The 23,697-nt window shown below is 48.8% G+C and overlaps 2 protein-coding genes across 3 annotated transcripts in view; both read left to right on the forward strand.

Moving 5' to 3' along the window:
- The window catches only part of PDPR (pyruvate dehydrogenase phosphatase regulatory subunit), an 811,642-nt gene that overhangs the window by 341,655 nt on the left and 446,290 nt on the right, over nucleotides 1-23,697 (forward strand). The gene's annotated exons all lie outside the window — the stretch shown is intronic.
- On the forward strand, nucleotides 13,723-14,823 carry LOC147677617 (uncharacterized). The gene has a single exon (XM_086946522.1). The coding sequence runs from the start codon at nucleotides 13,723-13,725 to the stop codon at nucleotides 14,821-14,823; it is 1,101 nt and encodes a 366-aa protein (XP_086802648.1).

Here is a 23,697-nt window from a genome sequence, read left to right on the forward strand (position 1 = left end):
AAAAAGTGTCCAAAAACAACAAATTGTGTGGGTGCAAAAGAGTGACAAATAAGTACACTCTATAATAGTGACGAAATATGATTAACATTGACAGGCACGCCTTACACACGATTACTTTATTATTCATTAGGAGTTAACTGTCAAATTAAAAAAAGTGTGCAGGTTGCTATTCATGCATACCTATTTCACATGCCAACATGTTTCATTGCCTACAATTTTCAGCAAATTCTTCAGGGCTAGACGACTCGTTACAGCACCAGAGTTGGACACATCATTCTACCAATGTTGAGAACAGTGGGCTTATCTGCTGCGTACTTTCCAGTTACCCCCTTGGTGGTTCGCCCGTGAGGGGTCAGTTTGACTTTCTCACATTTTTCCATACTTTTCACTGAGATTTGGTGTGTATTACTTAATTAGAAGTGTTTTGGTAGATTGAAAAAAAATATATATATATGTCAGTCACCATTTGTTTTTTTCCTTCTGAGAGACCGTTAGTGGAAAGGAGTTTTTTATAAAACGTTTTAGGCATGGAAGTTTGGCAACTAACCATAAGTAAAGAATAGGTTTTTTGCATAAAATTGAAAATTTTGTGATGCATACACTTCGTAAAGTAGAAAACCAAAGCGATTTACACAGGATATCCTTTGCCTTGGAGAACGGGTTTTGTTGATGAACGTACCTTGTATTATATACCTGCTACTTTCTTCTTTATGGATTCATTGCTACAAATTCATATATTCCTTCTGTGATCTGGAGAAGTTTTTCTATGCCACCTGGTCGCTTCTATTCGCGATCAAGTTCGGCTGCACTTGCGGTCCAATGCTGCATTGTGCTATGTTGGGTTTCCTTTGGTTGCACCCCTTTTTCCTTATTATGTTACCTCCTGTTGGTGATTTCCATGTACATCTCTCTCCCCTTCGTAGAGGACATAGGATTGTTTTCTATGCACTGTACTACTCTTTCTTATTATTTGTATATCTTTCCATTGGGGTAGAGTAGTATTTTCTTGCGCTTTCTCTCTTTTACACGGGGATATACGTGTATAATTAAGTAAACTATGTGTATTTTAATGAGATCCTATGTCTGTATGCTTCTGGATATAAGTATATTTCAAGGCATTATCTATAGCTCGTTATTATATTTATGACGCTTCTTGCGGATAGTTATTGCGATTGGTTCTCTTCGCTATCATGATTACTCTGCGATATTAAGAGATTGCTCAGTGGTTTTTCAGAGGTTCTGTGTTCTGCATTTCCTATTCAGCTTCCTGGATTCTCCCTATGATCGCATTGGCCTTATTAGTTCAGTTACTGTCATTTCTTCTTGCCATTGATAATTTCCCTTTACTCTGTGGGTGTTATCTTGTCTACCCTGTAGTGGCTTTAGTTTGGGCACCATGTATACCTGGGTCAGATGCTGTTGAGGCCGCAACTGCTTGTTTTTTCCTTGATGTCAATCGGCATTCTGCGCCTATGGCTTCGGTGTACAATTCTCCAACATTTGTCCTCTTCTCGAGGCATGTTGTTATTCAGTTACTATGTGTTGGACTTTAAATGAGTGTGATATTCTCCTCAGTCGTCCTTTCCCCCAGTCTTTTGGTCTGACCCGGTTCATATTACTTGTACATACTTTATAGTCCCTGTTCGTAGACCCTCCTCCGGGAATGTTATGGCTTGGGTATCTGATTCTAAGTAAGGAATCTGCGGCTAGATGTCTCTATCAGATGAGCAAGTTACTTACCTTCGGTAATGATGTATCTGGTAGAGACAGGATCCAGCCGCAGATTCCCCACGCCTCTCCTATCCTCCCCGCTCTGCGAACAATTTTTTCTTTCTTCTTCATTTATATTGAGTCTGTGTTTAGGTGTCCTATTTGTAAACAATCTTGTTGTATTGTAGGCTCATGAGCTATTATTCCTGAGGATATCCTGGTTGTGTTGCAGGTTTTTCTTGCTTCATTTCTGCATACTCCTCCGTTCATTATGGTGGCACATTAATGGTGTTGTCTATTTCATGGAGGGCTTCAGAAGGACATTGCTGTTCCCGCTTTCTGCCATTAGTCTTTTTGGACCTCTTGCATTCTTGACTGTTTCCTCCTTTCCTTTGCGCGCAACAGATACATTACAGATGGTGATTTTGTCTTGGCACACTGCTCCAATGGGTAGGTTAGGTATGTGGCTCCATGTTTTGTGTGCGAACTATAGTCACGAAGAAACTGATGTCAGCGGAGGGGTTATATGGACTACACTGACATCCCATCGTGGGGTGTCAGTGCGGAGTTGCTTGATGCCCTCTGCCGCCGTGCGGATGTACTGTGGGGGAAAAGCTTCCGGATCCAGTCAGGCACCTAGGGAGGATTCTATGTAAAGAATCTGCGACTAGATCCTGCCTCTAACACACACATCGTTACCGAAGGTAAGTAACTTGTTCTTTTGGAAACTAATAACCAGCTGTAGACTATCCCCAAGCTACCGTCTTGTTTTCAGTCTGCAGACTGTCTTTTCCCAGTCAAAGCTTAGTGGTGGAGTTTGAATATCAACGTCAGATATTTGTCAAATCCCCTGCCTTTGGTACATATTAAGCTTTGGATCCTACTGGGATACTACTGAGACAACCTTAGTAAATATTAGAGGACATCTTTTGTCGGCTGTTGACAACAAAAAGTTTGGCGAAAGTTACATTACGAGACATGGGGAAGAGAAGAATGACCCTGCAATGGCCAAAGAAGACTAGAATATCTCATGCGGATGACACTTAGCATATTGTCTGTCAGCGGGACCTACGGAGGGTGTTGCCAACTTTCAGAAGTGTATGATCGCCAATGTTGGATGGCTGCATTTTAACTGTCTGAAGTTGAATACTGGTGGCCAAGGATGTTAGTCTCTCCTTCTAAGCCAAAATCTGTTGGAAAGAACTTGGGTGTCTGGCTCGATGTTACACTTTTGTTTGAGCCACAAGTTAAGGCATTATCTGGAACATGTTTTGATATTCTTAGAAGCCTTAAATCAATAATTGGATTTTTCCATCCTCAGGATTCACAAATGATTGTACAGTCTCCAATCATCTCACAACTTAACTATTGCAACATTCGTTATCTGTGAGCCACCAGGTCTATAACTAACAGGCTGCAGATTGTTTAGAATGCTGCTGATAGATTATGATTCCATCTGCTTAAATTCTGCTCTGCCTCTGAACTGCTCTGCAATCGAGTTTAAAGCATTGTCCATAGCTTATCCGATTATGAACAAGCAAAGATCTTCTAGAGTGGCTTTCCTGGTGGTACAGTACATGCCTGCCCAGTGCCCTCCACTCTGCCATCCTGAATTAGACATTGTACTAAAAGAGTTAGACTGGCAGATCGCTTTTGCTGAGTTAGGGCTCTGGCTTTATGGAATAACCTTCCTTTACAGTTACGTAAGACTCAAAACTATCTTTGTTTGAGAAAACAGCTATGTTAATTCTATGTCGCGCCATTGTGGAAGTAGGCCAGCGCTAGGAAGCCCCATTCTGTGGCAGCTATGTACTTTAGAAGTCTTTATAACATAACATATCCTGGTGTGCGAGTACTAGCTTACTCAAGACTGCAGTGATTTCAGTGGCCATTTTGTATCACATCAACATAACACCCTCTTACAGAGAACAAGCGCTTTCCACCATTCACATTCTGAAGAGAGCTTGTCTTAAGAATCGGCATCAGACTGGGGCTTATTAGACAAGACATCAGTTATTTTTCCATCTTTTCGTGTCAATTTTCAGGGAATCCTTTAAAGAAAACAAAGAACTAACCAGATAACCTCAATCGTGGTATTTCTGGTTGATTTGGAAAAAGCCAATATAAAGTAACACTTCAATTGCAACTTAGCAGAAGGATAAAGGAAAAGGATATCTAAGATGGAATGCATTTATCCTTGAATTCCATTTAATGTGTGAATCGGGTTTTGGCAATATCTCAAATAAATTTTGCTTATTTTGTGCCTCAGTTGTTTAAAAATGAGGGGAATGCAGTCAAACATTGCTTAATACATAATCTGTGATATTTTTAAATCCAGAGGCAACAACTTGGCAGATTTGGTGAATAAGAGTCAGCAAAATGCTAGTCGGGTAAATAAATAGAATTTATTAAAATACGGAGGTAATTAGTTAATCATATTAGAGAGATAGACTTTATCTACTTTCCTATATATCATTATACATAGTTCCTGCTGGCCTTGCAGTCTGACATTTTTAACTTGGGAGTTTCTTTTGGTTTGGGTACATGGCCTGAACTAGACTAAAACATTTGTTTTCCTCATAAATTGTAATCCGGAAGCCTGCGAAAGTTTTGAATTCAACTTTTTCTATAGTGGAAACAAAGACAAACCTCCCTAATGAAATTCTCCAATCAGCGCCCCAATCAATGGAGCCTCTCCTGCCTTTCTAATGGGGCCTTGCTAGGCCCTATTTTCGTAGCCTGCTTTTTAGGAAGGTACACTTGCACCCTCTGTGATGTTGCCCAGCTTGTCATTCCTAAGCTAATGCACTGCCTTGAGTACCATTTTAGTGAGGTGGTCAAGGATGGTGAAGACTCATCCAGGAATGTGACGGCAGGCCTAGATATTTCTGATTCAATTTAACGGGCCATTGGCATATCTTTTTCCCTCCATTGCTATGCCTGGCTTCATTTCATGGGGGTTCTCCTTCAAATGTTCAAGCGGCACTAAAGGATTTGACTTTTAAAGGCACCAAACCCTTCAGCGACAAAGCCAACATGGCCCTAGAACATTTCAAAGCTGGCAAGGTTACAGCATGCTCCCTTTGCCTCCAGTCTCCGCAAAGAGACTACAGAAAGTTCTGTAAATTTCAGTGCTTCTCTCATGGTGTCAGCCTCCGATTAAGTCAGCACATGCAACCCCAACAGTAGCAGCCCCAGAATATGTTTTTTATTAAACAGGACAAGGGAGACCCGCTATACCTCACTTGGTGGTTTGGACAACGCGCTGTAAAGTTCGATATTTTTTGCTGTTTTTGATTATTTAAAAATTTTAATTTGTGTGTTACCTTGTACGCACATTGTGCTCACATTGCCCCTATCGCGCACATCCTACCTCAGCATTGTTTGCACCCATAACATCCTATTTTTTGCACCAATAACCATCCTGCTCACTCGAGTCTTACTCAAGGACACCAGTGCTCGTACGTCCGCTACAGCGACGCGGTCCAGTGCTCACAGGGAGATCAGCTGCTGCACAGCAGGGCTGACTGGTTAATTGCGAGTCCGCACTGATGCTTTAACGGCGAGCAACGTGTGACGTCACATGCCACTGCTGCAGCTGATCCCCAGTTCAATTCCCTGCCCCGGCTCTCTGATTACACGGCCGCTTTTGCCCACATTCGCTTTGCCCACCTGCTCCTCATGCCACCCTTGCCCACTCGCGTGTGCAAACATACTTGGGTATACGGTTAACTGGATGACAGCCAATTCACTTCAAATCAATCCCGACAAGACCAAGGTTCTTGCCATCGCCATCGGAACAACCCATGGAATGACCTCTTCTGGCCACGAGAGTTGAGTACCACCCCTACGCCAGTCCCGGTTGTAAAAAACCTTGGCGTCAAAATAGATGCCAAGCTCACCATGTCGACCCTAGTGTCCACCGTGGTCGGGACCTGCGTGGGCTTACTCGGACAACTGCGAACACGGTCTCCCCTCCTCTCATTTGCCACACTACAGATGGTCGTGTCGGCAATGATTGTGTCGCGGTTGAACTATGGCAACGCCCTGTACAATGGTCTCTCCGAGAAACTGCTAACTAAACTACAAGTAGCCATGAATGACGCAGCTAGGCTGATCTTCAGGCTCCCAAGACTGGCACGTGCTACTCTTGTACTGCAGCAACTGCACTGGCTCCCCATTAAACAGAGAGCCAGGTTCAAAAGTATCTGCATTGCCCACAAAGCCATCCATGGCCAGGCCCCAGTCTGCATCGAGGAGTGCATAGAGAACTATGTTTCAGGACATACCCTCCGGTCGTCCGAGGCAGACCTACTGTCCTGCCTGCAATTCTAAACAACCTCCAAAGGTGGCAGAGCCTTTTCTGTATTGATCCCTCAACTTAATAGTAGGCTACCAGAGAGCCTACGCAAGGAATCCGTCCTTCTAACCTTCAGGAAAAAACTCAAGACAATTCTTTTTTAGAGGCTTTGGGCACAACATAGACCTTGACTGGGAGCCTGAAAATTTGACCTCTGGCGGGGTTTCGTCACTCTCTCACAGCGCTAAGAGACCTGCTGGTGAACATGCGCTTTATAAATCCCAGTTAACAATAACAAATGGCATGCACAAAGGATGTGGTGTCCAGCAAGCATTTGTTTTCTGTACCTGCTCCTCCCCCGCACCACCAGGGAAATAGTCCTCTTTCACCCTTGTTGGCAAGTCAGTCTGGGTCTTCTCTTTTCTGCAGGCCTGAAAGGCCAGATGTTCAGATCAGTGGTCCTACAAAGTGAGGAAATAGGGGTCTACTCTAGCCTAACTACAGGCCCCTCTCCGAATCCCCCCCTCTCCCAGTCATTCACCCTATGGAATACTGTCCCCACATTTTGCAATAAGAGGGATCTGAAAGAGACACGTTAGTGATAGATTCCTTACCTTAGAATATCCCCAGGCATCAGACTGGATCCGGAAACTTTCGCGTAGCAGTACCCTTGCGCGTCGGTAGGCGTCGTCTGCGGCTCCGCGTCCGTCGTCGGCGCCGTGATGACGTCGTCGGAGTACTTAGACGCCGCCTCCGCGTGCTGACGTCAGTTCATCTTTTTTCCGCGCCAGCAAGCGCAGATCTGGAAAAAGCAGTAACCCTTAGTCAATTTTTGACTAACTTTTTTGGATCTTTTTGATCATTTCTCGAAGTCTTCACAACTCCGATCGGTGCCATAGGGATGCCTGGTTTCAAGCACTGCGAGGATTGCGACCGCACGATGTTGGTCACAGATCCTCACCACCTGTGCCTAACTTGTCTAGGCGTCGACAACGACGACAAGGCTTGCTCCGACTGCCGGGCCCTCTCTTCGAAAGCCAGGCGGGAGCGGTCCCGCAGGCGACTCGAACTCCGGCAGTCGGTCCCCCGCCGTGAGAGGTCCCGGTCCCACGGGAGGTCGAGGGACAGGTCGCGGGCTTGGAGCCACCACAGTTCCGAGAGTCGGCACCACTCCTCCGGGTCGAAGTCGTCATCAGGTAAGAAGCACAAGAAGTCGAAGAGGCGTCATCGGTCTTGTGACTCACCCCCCCCCCCCCCCCCCGCGATGCGACCGGGGGTTCGGGTGACACCGCCCACGCGGCTCCTTCGGGGTCGCGAGTGTCGGGTCTTGCTCCATTCCCTCCGGTCCCTGGGCAAGATGCGACGCCGGAGGAGATCGAGCGCTTCCTCATGGCCATGAGGTCCCTTTCTCCTCTGACGGGCTCTGCGGCGCCTCCGGGCCCAGCGGACCCGTCTAGGGCCCCTAGCGGTTCGGGGGCTTCGGCCCGATGCTGTCGGGTGCTTCGGCCCGACGCTGCCAGCGCCGCAGGGCCCAGCGCCGCAGGGCCCCACAGTCCCGACACGGCCGGCGCCTTTGGGCCCAGCGCCGCAGGGTAAAGCGGTTCCGAGGCCGCCAGCGCCTTCGGGCCCGGTGCCGCAGGACCTCACCGGACCCTCTTCAGGATCTGGATCGTCGCTGGTGGACATTACGACCCCCCCCCCCCCTCGGCCCATGTGACGCCAGTGGGGGGCAGGGTTCGCCATCACCACTCTCACTGGCGCACTGTCACTTCGGACAGGTGGGTGCTGCAGATCGTCCGGAGGGGCTACTCCCTCCCCTTCGAGACGACCCCTCAAGCCATGCCACCGCAACAACACAGCGTATCGGGGGATCACTTGCAGCTTCTGCAGGAGGAAGTTTCGGCCCTCTTGGCCAAGGGGGCCATCGAGCGCGTTCCTGGTTGCTACTCCCACTACTTTCTGGTACCCAAGAAGGGCAAAGGGGGCCTACGCCCTATCTTGGACCTACGCCCTATCTTGGACCTACGGAACATCAACGGCTTCCTCCGGAAGGAGAAGTTCAAGATGCTGACTCTGGCTAAGGTCTTAGCTGCCCTAGACCCAGGAGACTGGATGGTAGCGTTGGACTTGCAGGACGCTTATTTCCACATCCCCGTCCTGCCGGCCCACCGGCGTTACCTGCGGTTCACGGTAGGCCATGAGCACTTTCAGTTTACCATGCTCCCCTTTGGCCTTACCAGCGCCCCACGGGTGTTCACGAAGGTGATGGCGGTGAACGCAGCTCATCTGCACAGGTTAGGGATTTCAGTCTTCCCTTACCTCGACGACTGGTTGTTGAAGGCGGGCTCGCCCCAGACAGTCGTCAGCCACCTCCAGACGACGGCAGACCTCTTGCACCAGCTGGGGTTCTCCATCAATATGCCGAAGTCACACCTGTGCCCCTCTCAGAAGCTATTTTCATCGGAGCGATTCTCGACTCGGCGCAGTTTCGGGTTTACCCACCCGATCAGCGGGTTCGGGATATACAGGCTCTGATTCCAATCTTCCAGCCTTTATCCCGGGTTTCGGTCAGGTTGAAGCTGCGGCTCTGGGGCTGATGGCTTCTTGCATCCTTCTGGTGCATCACGCCCGTTGGTGGATGCGGGCTATGCAGTGGGACCTGAAGTTTCAGTGGGCCCAGCATCAGGGCAACCTGTCCGACCATGTCCTGATCTCGGAGGGCACTGCGAGATAGCTGCAGTGGTGGCTCACGGACCGCGATTAGGTCAGAAGCAGATCCCTCTCCCTTCCCCAACCGGAGCACGTAGTTGTGACGGACGCGTCCCTCCAGGGCTGGGGAGGCCACATGGGAGAGGCGGAGATCAGAGGCATCTGGTCTCCGGCGGAGTCCTGGCTCCATATCAACCTTTTGAAGCTGCGGGCGATTCGTCTAGCACTGAAGGCATTCCTCCCCTCTGTCCGAGGGAGTGTAGTGCAGGTGTTCACGGACAACAACACCGCCATGTGGTACTGCAACAAACAGGGCGGGGTGGGGTCGTGGACCCTATGCCAGGAGACTCTGCGCCTCTGGCAATGGCTGGAACATCAGGGCGTGACTCTGGTGGTTCAACACCTGGCAGGTTCTCTGAATGCCAGGACGAACGAACTCAGCCGCCGGTGCATGTTGGATCACGAATGGCGTCTGAACTCGGACGTGGCGCAGTGGGGAGAGCCTTGGTTGGATCTATTCGCCACCGAAGAGAACGTGCAATGTCATCAGTTCTGCGCGTTGGAATTTCCAAGGCGGCACTCGCTCGTAGACGCTTTTCGTCGCGAGTAGAGTTGCGGTCTGTTGTACGCCTTTCCGCCTATACCACTTCTGCCCAGAGTGCTGAAGATCAGGCGCGACCGGGCACAAGTCATGCTTGTGGCTCCGGACTGGGCATGAAGGTACTGGTATCCCGAGCTACTCAGTATGTCAGTCGATCCCCTGGTTCGTCTGCCTCTTCAGGAGGACCTTCTGTCTCAGCAGCAGGGGACGGTCCTCCACCCGAACCTGTCCAGTCTCCACCTCCATGCTTGGAGATTGAGCGGCGACAGTTGAGGCCATTTGACTTGCCTCCTGAAGTCTGTAACATCATTCTGGCAGTCAGGCGTCCCTCCACAAAGTCGGTATACGCCTGCAGGTGGAACAGATTTGTGGCATGGTGCACAGCAAAGGCTGTGGATCCTCTCTCTGCCTCTCTTTCTGAGGTTCTTCTCTTCCTTCTTTCTCTTGCCCAGCAGGGCTCTGCTCTGGGCACTATCAAGGGCTATCTTTCTGCCCTTTCAGCCTTCTTAAGGCTGCCTGATCAACCATCTTTGTTCAAGTCCCCTATTGTAAGTAGATTCCTGAAAGGCATCACACACATTTCCACCTGTTCTCTTTGTGATGCCTCAGTGGGACTTGAACCTGGTTCTTACATTTCTGATGTGCGCTCCCTTCGAGCAGCTCCACAACTGTCCTCTTCGCCTTCTTACTTTGAAGACTGCCTTCCTGGTAGCCATCACCTCTGCCAGGAGAGTGATGGAGCTTCAAGCTCTATCCTGTAAACCTTCTTTCCTTTCAGTCCATCCGGACAAGGTTGTGTTGCGGACAAGGCCCTCTTTCCTACCCAAGGTAGTCATGGCCTTCCACATTGGGCAATCCATCACCTTGCCCACCTTCTTTCCGCCTCCGCATCCCTCGAGAGAGGAAGAGAGTCTCCACCGTCTGGACCCAAAACGTGCGCTCTCATTCTATCTGGATCGCACACGCCAGTTCCGGGTGGATGACCAACTCTTTGTTGGTTACGTGGGCGCTAAGAAGGGGAAAGCGGTACACAAGCGACCATCTCGCGGTGGATCATCTTGTGTATCCAGGCGTGTTACTCCTTGGCAAAGAAGGAACCCCCTGTTGGGCTGAGGGCTCATTCCACTCGAGCCACAGCGACTACAACTGCCTTGGGCCGAGGTGTGCCCTTGCAGGACATTTGCCAGGCAGCTACGTGGGCCTCGCTGCACACGTTTGCAAGACACTATTGCCTGGACAGCCAAGTCCAGAGGGATGGCTTCTTCGGCTGTTCCGTCCCCCAGGACTTTCTGGTGTGATTATTGGTTCGCAGACCCACCACCGGCGTTGGTATTGCTGGGGTATCAATTCTAAGGTAAGGAATCTATCACTAACGTGTCTCTTTCAGATGCACAAGTTACCACTTGTGTAACAATATATCTGTAAGAGACATTAGTTAGTGATAGATTCCTTACCGACCCACCCAGCCTCCCCGTTCTGCGAACCGATATCTAGGGTTAAGGTCATCCCCTTTCAGGGCCCTAGTTTCAAGGCACCAGTGTGGTTTTTAGCATAGCTCTGCGTTTCTGGCGCGGAAAAGCTGTGTCTAAAAACTGACGTCAGCACGCGGAGGCGGCGTCTAAGTACTCCAACGACGTCATCACGGCGCCGACGACTGACGCGGAGCCGCAGACAACGCCTACCAACGCGCAAGGGTACTGCTACGCAAAGTTTCTGGATCCAGTCTGACGCCTTGGGATATTCTAAGGTAAGGAATCTATCACTAACTAATGTCTCTTACCGTCTCTTATCGTTACACAAGTAGTAACTTGTGAGGCAGGTTTACTACTGAAAAAGGCAGTGGAGTTTGCTCAAGATCAGGAGATGGCACAGTGATACTAATCTCTTTAATTCCTGCTTCCTAAGAAGGGCTGTGGCCTTTATCCAGTCCTTGACCTCAGGCTCTTGAATGTCTTCCTCTGTAAGGACAAGTGCAAGATTCTGTCCTTGAGTCAGGTTCTTTTGGCACTGGAAGCTGGAGACTGGATGGGGTCAATTGATTTGCAGGTCATGCGCTTTTTACATACCGATCCTACATTCTCACAGGGAGTACCTGTATTTTGTGGCGGGGTCCACTCACTACCAGTTCACTGTACTTCTGTTTGGCTTGAAATTAGCACCTCAGGTCTTCACAATTGAGATGGCAGTGGTAACTGGTTATTTCAGGAGGTGTAAATTCCCAATGTTCTCATACCTAGAGAATGGGTTGCTCAAAGCGAAGTCTCTGCAGATGTGTTGTATCATATGCATTCAACAGTGCCTCTGCTATTCGACCTGGGGTTTTCTATCAATGTGCCCAAATATCACCGAGAGCCCTCATAGTGCTTCCTGTTCAAAGGGGTATTTCTGAACACGTTTTCACTTAGACCCTACCTTCCTCTTGAGAGAATCAAAGTCATTTGGCATATTATTCCAGTGTTTCAGGAGGGCGCTCAGGTTCCAGTCCTGACGGTCCTACGCCTGCTAGGTCTGATGACATCCCATATTTTCCTAGTCATGCTGGCATGTGAGGGCTATACAGTGGTGTCTTCACAGGCAGTAGTTTCAGAATGGGTGAGACCTGTCGAACACTGTCGTTGTCTCAGAATTCTTCACCAGATCTTGTGTTGTGGTTGGTAGAGGAGAACATACTTAAAGGCATGTTCTCTGCCCTCCTCCAGCAGCTACCATGGTGGTAACAGATGTCCCCACTCCTGAGTGGGGTGCTCATCTAGGGGGACTAGAGATGACAGGTCTTTGGTCTCCAGAGTAGTAGGCAGGGCGGCTTTAGCTCTGGTGAAACCCTGTGCGACAAAGTTTGTTGGCTCCTCCCTCATGGCCACTTCCGCCGCGGATTCCCATTTTACAGTGCCCCTCAATTCTCCATAAACACTGTCTCTTACATTAATTTAGGTTCGTGGCATGTGGGCTGCTGAATTCATATCTGTGCATAGATCGCCGCCTAGTTTTGGGTCCGGATGATCGCACATTGTTGTCCTGGAAGAGTCTTCGAAGTATCACGAGATAGGTGGCTCCTCCCCTGGACTACAGTGCGCATGGGCATCGACTCCATCCCCAGATTGTTTTTTTCCGCCATGGGTTCGGATGCATATTGGTTCACTCAAGTTCGGAATCGATAAACTTTCTTTTTTGGCCAAAAGGCCTTTAGTTTATCGTCGGTATTGTCTTGCGATCGGTGCCCAGTTCTGTTCCAGCTCAAGTTCCCGAGCCGGACATCCAGAGGAGCCGCGTGGCTTTTCAGCTCTGAAGGCCCGGTCGACGCCAGAGGCCTTATCGACGAACCATCATGGAACGGAGCCCGTTCAAAAGATGTCCCGTGTGCAACTCGAAATATCCTCACATCGACGTCCACCCGGTGTGCAACAAGTGCCTGTCGCCGGATCACGATGAAGCCAGCTGTATGGCTTGTTCTCGTTTCCGCTCCAAGAAGACCATTCGACTTCGACGCGCAGCGCGCAAGGAAGCCCAGCAGACGGCACCTGACCCGGTGAACATCTTCGATGCCGAGGACGATGAGGGAGCAGAGCGGGAGGTTCGAGAGAACCTGTCTGATCCCGCATCAGAGATCGACTCCAGCTACGACGCTGATATTGAGATGGTCGATACTGAAGACGTCGTCGACGAGGTAGGAGACGACGATGGGGCCATGGAAGATAGCTTAAGCGAGGAGCTAGGCCCACAAACTGATACTGGGAACAAGACACTTCATAAGGCTCAGGTCGAGGGATCGCCACATGGCCTTACCCAAGATCTTCCACTGGGTTCTACAGCCCCGCCTTCGGGCCCGGCTTCGGACACTTCTAAGGAGCCACTGGTTGCCAAATCGAAACCGAAAGAGAAAGCTTTGGTGTCTACGCAACCAAAAGCACTAGAGGCGAAACCGAAAGTGCGTAATGCTTTGGTCGGCTCGAAGTCCACTGAACTATCGGCACCGACGAAGCATAAAGGTGTTATCGACCCGGTGCGGTCGCTAAAGGGCGTCGAGCCAAAGACTGGAACACCGAAAGCACTGGTCAAAGACGTCGACCCGAAAATATCGGCGCCGAAGACCGTCGACACCGACAAAGGACTCGGAGCTCAGAAGGTTCTCGATCCTACGTGTCGACCAAGCAAGGCTAAGAGCAGTACGAACCTCAAGTCCACGCCTGGCGGCGGCTCGAAGGAACCCGTCGAGTCGACGCAGCCTTCCGCCTCCTTCTCGAAGCAGGTGTCGGAATCGCTGAAACGAATTAAGGAAAAGGCTTCGGCTGTCGCACCAAAGGACACTTCACCACCAAAGCCTGCCAGTAAACCTCAAAAGACGTCGGCGCCCATCCAGTTCACGCTGCCGCCGAAAGTGGTACCGAAGGCCTTCGCCCCTAAGATGGCCGTCGAAGCGCCCAAGAAGGTGTCCACGGGGCCGAAGCCCACAACTGCGGAACCGGCCACAAAGCATCGACAGCCCTCGCTTGAAGAGCAACAGAAACAATTCATCGGTGCCGAGACCGGCAGACTTTCTATTTACAAACGAAAGATCGCCCCGGAACAGCCTATGGAGTCATATAGAATCCCATTGAAAAAGAAGGATTCTACTACAACACCCGTTCTTGTAGAACCTATCGCTCCACGTGGCCAAGATGTCTCGCCCACTTACTCGGATGTGGAGATAGGGGAAGGTGACAATGAGGAATACAGCTATTCTGTGGACACTGATCCAGAGGATCATAATGAACCCTGGGCGGACGCTGCTGACCCAGGGGATCCACACACTGCCCCGGACAGTCAAGTGTATGCTGTGAAAACATTGCCTACTGAAGACTCAGCGGCGTTTAATGCACTTATTGAAAGGGCAGCCAAAAATCATGATGTCCAGCTCCATGCTGACCCTATTGAAGTGGATTATCTGTTTGACACCTTTTCCACCTCAGAGAGGACTGTCAAGACTCTGCCAATGCTGAAGGGTGTCGTGAAACATGCTGGAGAGATATTTAAGGAGCCAACAAGGGCCAGGGTGATAAACCCCAGAATTGAAAAAAAGTACAAACCGGCTCCTGGGGACCCTACCTACATTAAGGGACAGTTGCCGTTGGACTCTCTGGTTGTTTCCAATGCCCGGAAGCGGGCTAACTCACAAACAACGGGTGATGCTCCTCCCCCTGATAAAGAATCTAAAGTGCTAGAAGCATCGGGGAAAAGGGTGGCAGCTCAAGCGGCCAATATCTGGCGCATTTCCAACACTCAGCCACTCTTAGCCAGATATGACAGGGCCCATTACGATACACTGGAGACCCTGTTACAACACTTGCCAGATGAATATAAGGAGGCAGCAGAGTTGATCATACAGGAGGGGAAGCTCATATCAAATGCTTCTATCAAATGTGCACTGGACGCAGCAGACACCGCGGCCAGAGCCATTAACACAAGTGTCATGTTAAGGCGACATGCCTGGCTCAGAATCTCCGGGTTCAAGCCACCACCATACTAAATCAGCCGGTAAACCCTGATCATTTATTTGGCCCAGAGGTGGACACCACCTTGGAAAAAATCAAAAAGGACACTGAAACTGCAAAGTCTATGGGGGCTCTTCAGTCGCAGCAGTTCAGGGGTGGTTCTTTTCATCGCTCAAGCAATAGAGGTGTTTCCAGAGGCCAGCTGTTCCAGCAAACACAGTACAATAAAGGTGGCGCGCAAACCACATACACCAAACAAAGTAGAGGTGGCTATCGTGGAAACAGCGCCAGGGGCAGAGGTCATGGAAACAGCTCCAGATCATCCGCCGCTAACAAACAGTGACACCTTGTCACTGCCCCCCGACCATACAACACCGGTCTGGGGGAGACTACAACAGTTCCTGCCTGTCTGGAAATCCATCACCACAGACAGGTGGGTCAGAAGGCTTATCCAGTACGGTTATTGTCTGGAGTTAACATCCACTCCACCCAACACACCCCCAAGACACCGTCCTATGTCCTCAGAGCATTTGCACTTATTGCAGCAGGAGGTACTCGTCATGCTGCAAAAAGGGGAAATCGCACTCGTGCCTGTGGAAGAAAGAGGTACAGGAGTGTACTCACTGTACTTCTTGATCCCAAAGAAGGACGGGTCCCTCAGACCCATACTGGACCTCAGACCCCTCAACCAGTACATTCTGTCAGAACACTTTCACATGCTAACATTGCAGCAAGTTCTACCGTTGCTCAGTCACGGAGATTTCCTCGCAACATTAGATCTGAAGGATGCATATTTTCATATTCCACTACACCCGTCACACAGAAAATACCTCAGGTTCACCATTCAGAATCAGCATTATCAATTCAGGGTCCTCCCTTACGGAGTGACAACAGCACCCAGGGTGTTTACAAAGTGCCTGGCGACAGTGGGCGCACACCTACGGAGACAAAACATTCACGTCTACCCTTATCTGGACGACTGGCTTATCCAAGCAAAGTCGTCCGAGTAGTGTGCCACCCACATGTCCCACACCATTCACCTTCTTCACGATCTGGGATTCTCACTGAATTATCCAAAGTCCCACCTTCAGCCCGCCCACGTACGGCAGTATTTGGGCGCGACAATAAATACTCTGGCAGCCAAAGCACAGCCAAATTCAGTGAGGATCAGCAGCATCCAATCGCTGATACAAAAATTCAGACCGCAGCACTCGCTTCCAGCACGAGTGTTCATGCAGTTGATAGCCATGATGGCCTCCTGCATCTTCATAGTCCCGGACGCGAGACTACATATGCGTCTGCTTCAGGAGTGCTTGGCACGTCAGTGGAATCAGGCTCACGGACAGTTGAAAGACCTAGTGTTGGGTGACCGGTCGTGCATACAACTCTCTGCATTGGTGGAATCCACAAAACCTTTGCAGGGGCCGACCGTTCCAGGAGCCTGTGCCACAGATCATTCTGACAACGGACGCATCTCTCCAGGGATGGGGAGCTCATGTACTCCACTACACAGTGCAGGGACTATGGACAACGCAGCAAAAGATGCACATCAACCTTCTAGAACTGATGGCTATCTTCATGGCATCCAAAGTACATCTGTGCAACAAGGTCGTGTTGATCCAGACGGACAACATGACGGCCATGTACTACATTCAGAAGCAGGGAGGTACACACTCTCCACAGTTGTCTCATCTGGCTCAGAGCGTGTGGAAGTGGGCCATTCAGAGGAACATCTTCCTCATGGCGGAACACCTCCCAGGCAAGGACAATCAGATGGCGGACCTGCACAGCAGGTACAGCCACCAGATGCACAAGTGGGAGATACATCCATCAGTACTCCACCCGTACTTCCAGCAGTGGGGTCATCCAGAGATAACCTGTTCGCCACAAGGGAAAATGCCAAAGCTTTGCCGCCAGGTTTCCACACCCACAGTCGCAGGGCAATGCGATATGGATGAACTGGTCAGGCATATTTGCGTACGCTTTTCCCCCAGCACCTCTAATACCGCTGGTGGCACGCAAGCTGAAGCAACACTCGATGACACTCACCCTGGTGGCTCCGACGTGGGCACGCCAACCATGGTACACCACATTTCTAGAACTATCCGTGGTACCGCATCAAAGGCTGCACCTCACACCCAGGCTTTTGACGCAGAGCCATGGAGACATTCAGCATCCAGATCCGCAACAGCTCAACCTGGCGATCTGGCTCCTGAAGTCTTAGAATTTGGCTACCTCAACTTGCCTCCCGACTGTATGGACATCATAAGAGAGGCAATAAAGCCCACCACCAGAGCATGCTATGCGGCCAAATGGAAGCGGTTTGTCATGTATTGTGCAGACCACAACATCAACCTGCTAGACGCATCTACTCAAAACATCATTTGTTATCTGTTACATCTATACAAATGCAATCTGGCCTATGCTTCCATTCGTATCCATTTATCCGCCATAGCAGCTTATCTCCAAAACAGGCAGCATCTCTCACTTTTCAGGGTGCCTGCCATCAAAGCCTTTCTGGAAGGACTCAAACGAGTCATTCCTCCCCGGACCCCAGCAGCTCCCAAATGGAACCTGAATGTGGTCCTCACCAGACTGATGGGTCCACCTTTTGAGCCTCTACATTCATGCGAGATTCAATTCTTAACATGGAAAGTGGCTTTCCTGATAGCGATTACATCGCTACGACGCGTTAGTGAACTCCAGGCACTAACTATCCAAGAGCTATTCATACAGATTCACTCCAACAGGGTGGTGCTTCGCACTAACCTCAAGTTCCTTCCTAAGGTGGTTTCACAGTTCCATATCAATCAGACTATAGAACTGCCTGTGTTCTTCCAAAATCCTGAGTCAGTGGCGGAGAGAATGCTCCACACACTAGACGTCAAAAGAGCTCTGAGGTACTACATTGATAGGACCAAAGATTTTCGTAAAACAAAACAACTATTTGTTGCCTTTTCGCCACAATACAAAGGCAACCCCATTTCCAAGGCAGGTATAGCCAGGTGGATCGTTAAGTGCATTCAGATGTGCTATCAAAAAGCCAAGCGCACTCTAACGGTCCCCCCACTGGCCCACTCCACCAGGAAGTTGGGGGCCTCCATGGCTTTCCTTGGAAATATTCCTTTAGAAGACATATGTAGAGCAGCCACATGGTCTACCACACATACATTTACGAAACGCTACTTTGTAGATGTGCACTCCAAACAGCAGGCAGCTGTAGGGCAGGATGTTCTAAAAACACTTTTTCAAACTGCTGCAGCTGGCACAGGCGGCCGCCGCTAATGGAGGGACTGCTATGTATTCTATGCACAGATATGAATTCAGCAGCCCACATGCCTCGAACCGAATATGTTACTTACCAGTATGCATCTGTTCTTGGCATGTAGGGCTGCTGACATTCATATCGCCCGCCCTCCTCCCCGGCGCCTGTAGCGGCTGCAGCACTCAGAAATACTCTTAGCATGGTCATCACTCAGTGTTACACTCCATCTTTGCCACAATGGCTAAAAACAATCTGGGGATGGAGTCGATGCCCATGCGCACTGTAGTCCAGGGGAGGAGCCACCTATCTCGTGATACTTCGAAGACTCTTCCAGGACAACAATGTGCGATCATCCAGACCCAACACTAGGCGGCGATCTATGCACAGATATGAATGTCAGCAGCCCTACATGCCAAGAACAGATGCATACTGGTAAGTAGCATATTCATTTTATAGCACCACTCATACCAGTTTAAGAGGTTAGAACACTTTACATCACACATGCATTGCACAGAGACCAGCATACATGTGTAAATCAGTGTATAGGAAATGGTGCATAAGACAGAGGCCTACAAGGACTTAGAGTCACATTTCATCCATTCTGGTAGGTCGTATAGTTTGAGTCCTTGGTCTGGAAAAGCACAGATTTAGAATTTAAAATGTAACTCCATTGTTAGGGGTTTTCTTTAATAAAAAAGAATTGATTGCTACCAAAAAGAACCCCTTTTGCAATATTAGGACAACGAAAGACTGGGCAAAAAATATACAGCTCCAATAGGTTCCTTGCAGTTTGCATGCATCTCTTTGGTGGCAGTTAATAGCTCACTGCTCTATATCAGGATTGTAACTTATAAACTGCAAGTAATTAAAGGATCTCTGATGAAAGCAGTAACCCACTGACATATTTATATTATACATACTTTGGGATGTGAAAGGGACACATTTTTCACAGCAGGCATATTAACCCTTTGTGCTATGATGAGTCAAAACGTTCACTAGACAAAGCTCCTGTCTCTCTCCAGGAAGAACATTAGTCACCGGAGTTGTCCTTTTTATTGATGGCTGAATATGGCTGGGACAATGTACGCAGCATCAGGTCTTTTAAAACGATGAACATGGCGCCCCCACCCCAAGTCAGTGCCCGGTGCAATTGCACCACACTAGAACCGCCCATGGGAGTAGGTGCTTTATGTCTGCCTGCTAGATCTGAGAGCATTACGACTGGTACTCAAGACCTTTCTCTCATTTCATTCACCGTCAGTCCATTCAGATCTTGACGGACAATACTGCTACGATGTGGTACATCAACAAACAGGGAGGAGTTGGACCTCAATACCTCCGTCACAAGGTGTTGAGGCTTTGGTCTTGGTGTCAGCAACACGGGAGTTGATTGCCTGCCAACCACCTGTCTGAGATCCCTGAATGTCTGGAGTTATCTTATGGAACACAAGTGGCGTCTACACCCAGAGGTGATGCAGAACATCTTCTCCCTTTGGGGGCACCTCCCATTGACCTTTCTGCACTCTGGACAATGATCTGTGTCCTCAGGTCTGTCCCCTCCAGTATCTGTTTCGGTTGAGGTGGGATTTTCTTCTTCACTACACATTTCCCTCATACCCTAGATTCCTTGAGTTCTGAGAAAGATTTGCCAAGACCAGGCCAAAGTCATTCTTATTGCCCCTAATTGTCTCCTGTTGTGTACCTCACTCCATCTACCTCTTTGTAGGGACCGCTCTCTTCAATCGGGTGGCTGGGTCCAGCCTCCTAGTCTCCAGACCCTCTGCCTTCATGACTGGAGATTGAGTGAGGGCATTTGAGCTCTTTTCAGCTGCCAGCAGAAGTGGTGGGATATCATCCTGTCTGCATTTCATTCTCCACGAAAACAGCTTATTCTTGGAGGTGGTGCAGATTTGTCACCAGATGCACAATAATAATATAGCTTCATTGCATGTACCCCTGTCAGATTCTTCAATTAGCACTTTCGCTGGCCAAGTCGGTTTGTGCGGTACGTACTGTTAAAGAATACCTTGCAGCTTCATCGACATTCCTCTGCCTTCCACATCAGCCTTTTCAAATCTCCCATTGTGATGTTCTTAAAAATGTTGATTAATTTATACCCACCAACCCACTTTATCATGCATCAATGTGATCTAAATTTAGTTTTGCCATTTTTAATAGGATCTTCATTTGTAAGCCTTCACAGCTAACAGTTAAGGCTATTGACGTTGAAGACCCCCTTCTTGGTTGGTATAACACTGGCGAGACAAGTCGGCGAGTTGCCAGTACCGAGCGTCCGCCCACTGTTTACTGCCTTTTTCCATGACAAGTTGGATCTCTGAAACAGGGCTTCTGTACCGTCCAGGATGGTAATAACCACATGGAGTAGGAGTGGCTACACTACTTGGATCCCATGAGGGCGATCAGTTTTTACACAATCCATATCAGAAATATCCGTTCAGAGAATCAGCACTTCGTGGGTTACGCTGGGAGCAAGAAAGGCGAAGCAGTCTATAGTGGACGTTGTCTCAGTGGATCATTCTCTGTATAAAGATATGCTACACTCTTGCTAAGAAGGAGCCTCCTGAAGGAACCCAGTACCATTCCCCCAGGGCAATACACTGAAGTGTGCTCTAGCAAGAGGTTTCTGTAATTATTTGTATATTGGCAACATAGGTTTCTTTGCTCACGTTCACGGAGCATTATTACCTGGAATACAGAGGTGAGGAGGGATGGCCGTTGCACATGTTCTGTGCTACAGAATTTCCTCTTCCTACCACTCTTTCAGGCCCACCTCCTAAGAAGTGGACTTCTTGGTTATCTATTCAGAGGTGAGGAATCTACAGGTAGAAGTGTCCATCAAAAGAAAAAGTGTATTCACCTTCGGTAATTATTTTTCTGGTGGATACTCTATGTACTTGTTGATGCCTCACAATCCCACTTTCCTCCCCTTCCAAAGGTTGGTCAGACACAAATAGGTTGATTTTTTTCATAAGGTTTCATGTTAGAACTTCACACTGCTCCAGTGATATCCATGTCTTTGTCATCCATTAAGGAACATGAAAAACACAGACTCTTGCCACTGTAAAAAACAGCTCTTTACTGTTGAGGCAGGAAGCACAACCATCTTCACTCTAGTAAAGAGACGGTCTCAATTTGCTGCTTTTTATACACAGTTAACCGCATCGCTGCGGCGGTTATTTTTCCGCTGTGCGGCTTTTTTCCAAAAGCTGCGTTAGATGACGAGCTCAGCTCGTCATCCGCACACGACCACCGTGGCTGATGACGAGCTGAGCTTATCAGCAGCGAAGGGGTTAAACAATGCTAGTTACAAAAGTTCAAATAATCAATTACTAGACAGTTACACCTTGGTATTCATTAGTTATAGAAAAACATGAGGTCACCTGTAACCCTAGACTAACCTAATTCTCTACACATCTTTTATGTCACTTCCAACAATGCTTAACAATCTAAGTATTCTACTTTTTGAATGCATGTGTATTTGGGGTGAATGCATATTTATTTGTGTGTGTGCTCTATCATTGTCCTCCTAAGACATCTTACAGATTTACAGCCAGATGTAGGTGGCCCAATACCAGTCGGTAACAGCTGAAATTACCGAAATTCTGCCATTACCGACCAGTATTGGGCATTTGGGACGTAGGTGGCTACATTTCAAATTCGGTAATTTAAGGAATCAGTAAATTATCGATTCCTTAAAATACCGAATCGGTAAATTACCGAATCTGAAATGTAGGGAGCACTCAAATGAGTGCATTGCACAGTTAAGAATTCGGTATTTACCACCAAATAAAGGTTGGTGGTAAATATCGAGAACCTTAATAAAGGTTTTTTTACTGTGCCATGTGGCAGACATACATGCCCTTAGGGCATGTATGTGTGCCACATGTGCACCCATGCACTATTCAGGGGTGCAATAGGATGTCAATGTGACACCCTGCCACCCTTGCACATGGTCCCTTTAGCGCGGGTGGCAGAAAAGGGCAAGAGCCGAGTTTTTGTTAGAGTGGGGTTTATTTGAGAAAACAAGAAGTCCGTACAAGTCTTTCTCGTAGGGACTCTCTGTGGTGAACGGCTTCGTTCTCTCCGCCTCCTCCTCCTAGCGCTTTCTTCCTTCCTCTTTAACAGTCCGGGACTTCTCCGGGGACCGGGCGCAGAGGGCTCCGTGTTGCTGTGGGTGCCGGGCGTGGATGGCTCCGTCGTGTATTGCAAAGGGCTCGAGGCGTACAGGAGAAAAGACAGAGAGGACACGTGTCAGTCCTTTTATCCAGCACTGTAAATGTGAACGGGAAAGGTAGTGAGGATGCACCACCAGTGAAGTAATTACGGCGTTGTGAGGGGGGGGCGGGGGGTGGTGCAGGGAAGGAACCGGCTACCGGAAAAAGGGGGAACTAGGTCACGTCACGGACCCGCCCTTTCTCCCCACCCAGCCCGCTATATGCCCTCGTACCTGGGTGAGCCACACACCTCCAGGCGTGCGGCTGGGCGGCTCGTGTTGCCGATGGCCTCCTGGCTCCCGTGCTGCCAACGGGTCTTCTCTCTTCCTCCGACTCTCCGTAGATGGTATTCCGGTCTCTGTACGTTCTCCAAATTCTCCAACTACTGCTTCCTCTGCCAACTCCTCACTCGACTCCGCTCTCCTCTCTCCTACACCTACGGTGAACAAGCACACCTGTTCTGCCTCGTCCGCTGCTTTTGACGTGGCTATCGGCTCCGCCCACTCTCCGAGATCCCCCCAGTTAAAGAGACCGACGTCTTCGTCCTCTTCTGGTGGATAGTATCGCCCTACTGTGCTCGTCCAGTCGTTATGCTGTGAAGAGAAGAGGGGGAAGGTCATGGTATGAATCCCTGTAAGGGGGTACAGAGTCCTTGTTCCTCTGGGGGAGTGGTCTTCCCTTGCTACAGTCCCCCTATTACTGATTCGGTATTTACTGAATCGGTATTTACCGATTCAGTAAATACCGAATCGGTAATACCGAATCCTACCGATTCGGTAAAATTTACTGCATAATTGGCTACATCCCATTTACCGATTCTGAAATACCGAATCGGTAAAATTAGGTATTTTAGAATCTGTTAAATAGGATTACCTACGTGTGGCCCTTAGTGTGTTCTTGGCTAATTCAGTCTCCTGTTCCCATTGTCTAATCTTGTTTGTCTATTGAAAACACAGAATATGTGCTGGTGTGCCTGTGTGCTATGGCCATAAATTCCTTCAAGCTTGTGTAGCACAGTTCCCAACAGTCTTGACATTCAGGATGGCAGGAAAGAAAACCATCTGGTAAACCAATTATCTGGGGCACCTCCTTCATCTGCCATTTTCTTCTGTAGATTGTACATAGTTTGTATAGCCTCCGACAAAGTTCCATTGTCCGCATTGTTTGTTGGGATAAAAGTACAGCAAGCTGTTACTATCCTGGCTCATACTACTCCTTGCATGGCAGTCATTATGTCAATTACATAATGGTGCTGCATTATCATTATTCTCATAGCACGCAGCTCTTCCTTTATGGCATTTAATCCATCTTTTGTAATGTTGATGCACTTGAGGAGCTGCACTGTGAGAGTGGCACGGTGCACACCTTTTTCATACTTTTCTTTATATGTATCGTATTTCACATTTTTT

The sequence above is a fragment of the Lissotriton vulgaris genome, chromosome 12 (assembly GCF_964263255.1).
Source record: "Lissotriton vulgaris chromosome 12, aLisVul1.2, whole genome shotgun sequence".
NCBI lineage: Eukaryota > Metazoa > Chordata > Amphibia > Caudata > Salamandridae > Lissotriton > Lissotriton vulgaris.

What these genes read in the sequence shown, in the direction of transcription:
- LOC147677617 (XM_086946522.1), top strand. Translation starts at nt 13,723, where the DNA reads ATGGCCGTCGAAGCGCCCAAGAAGGTGTCCACGGGGCCGAAGCCCACA.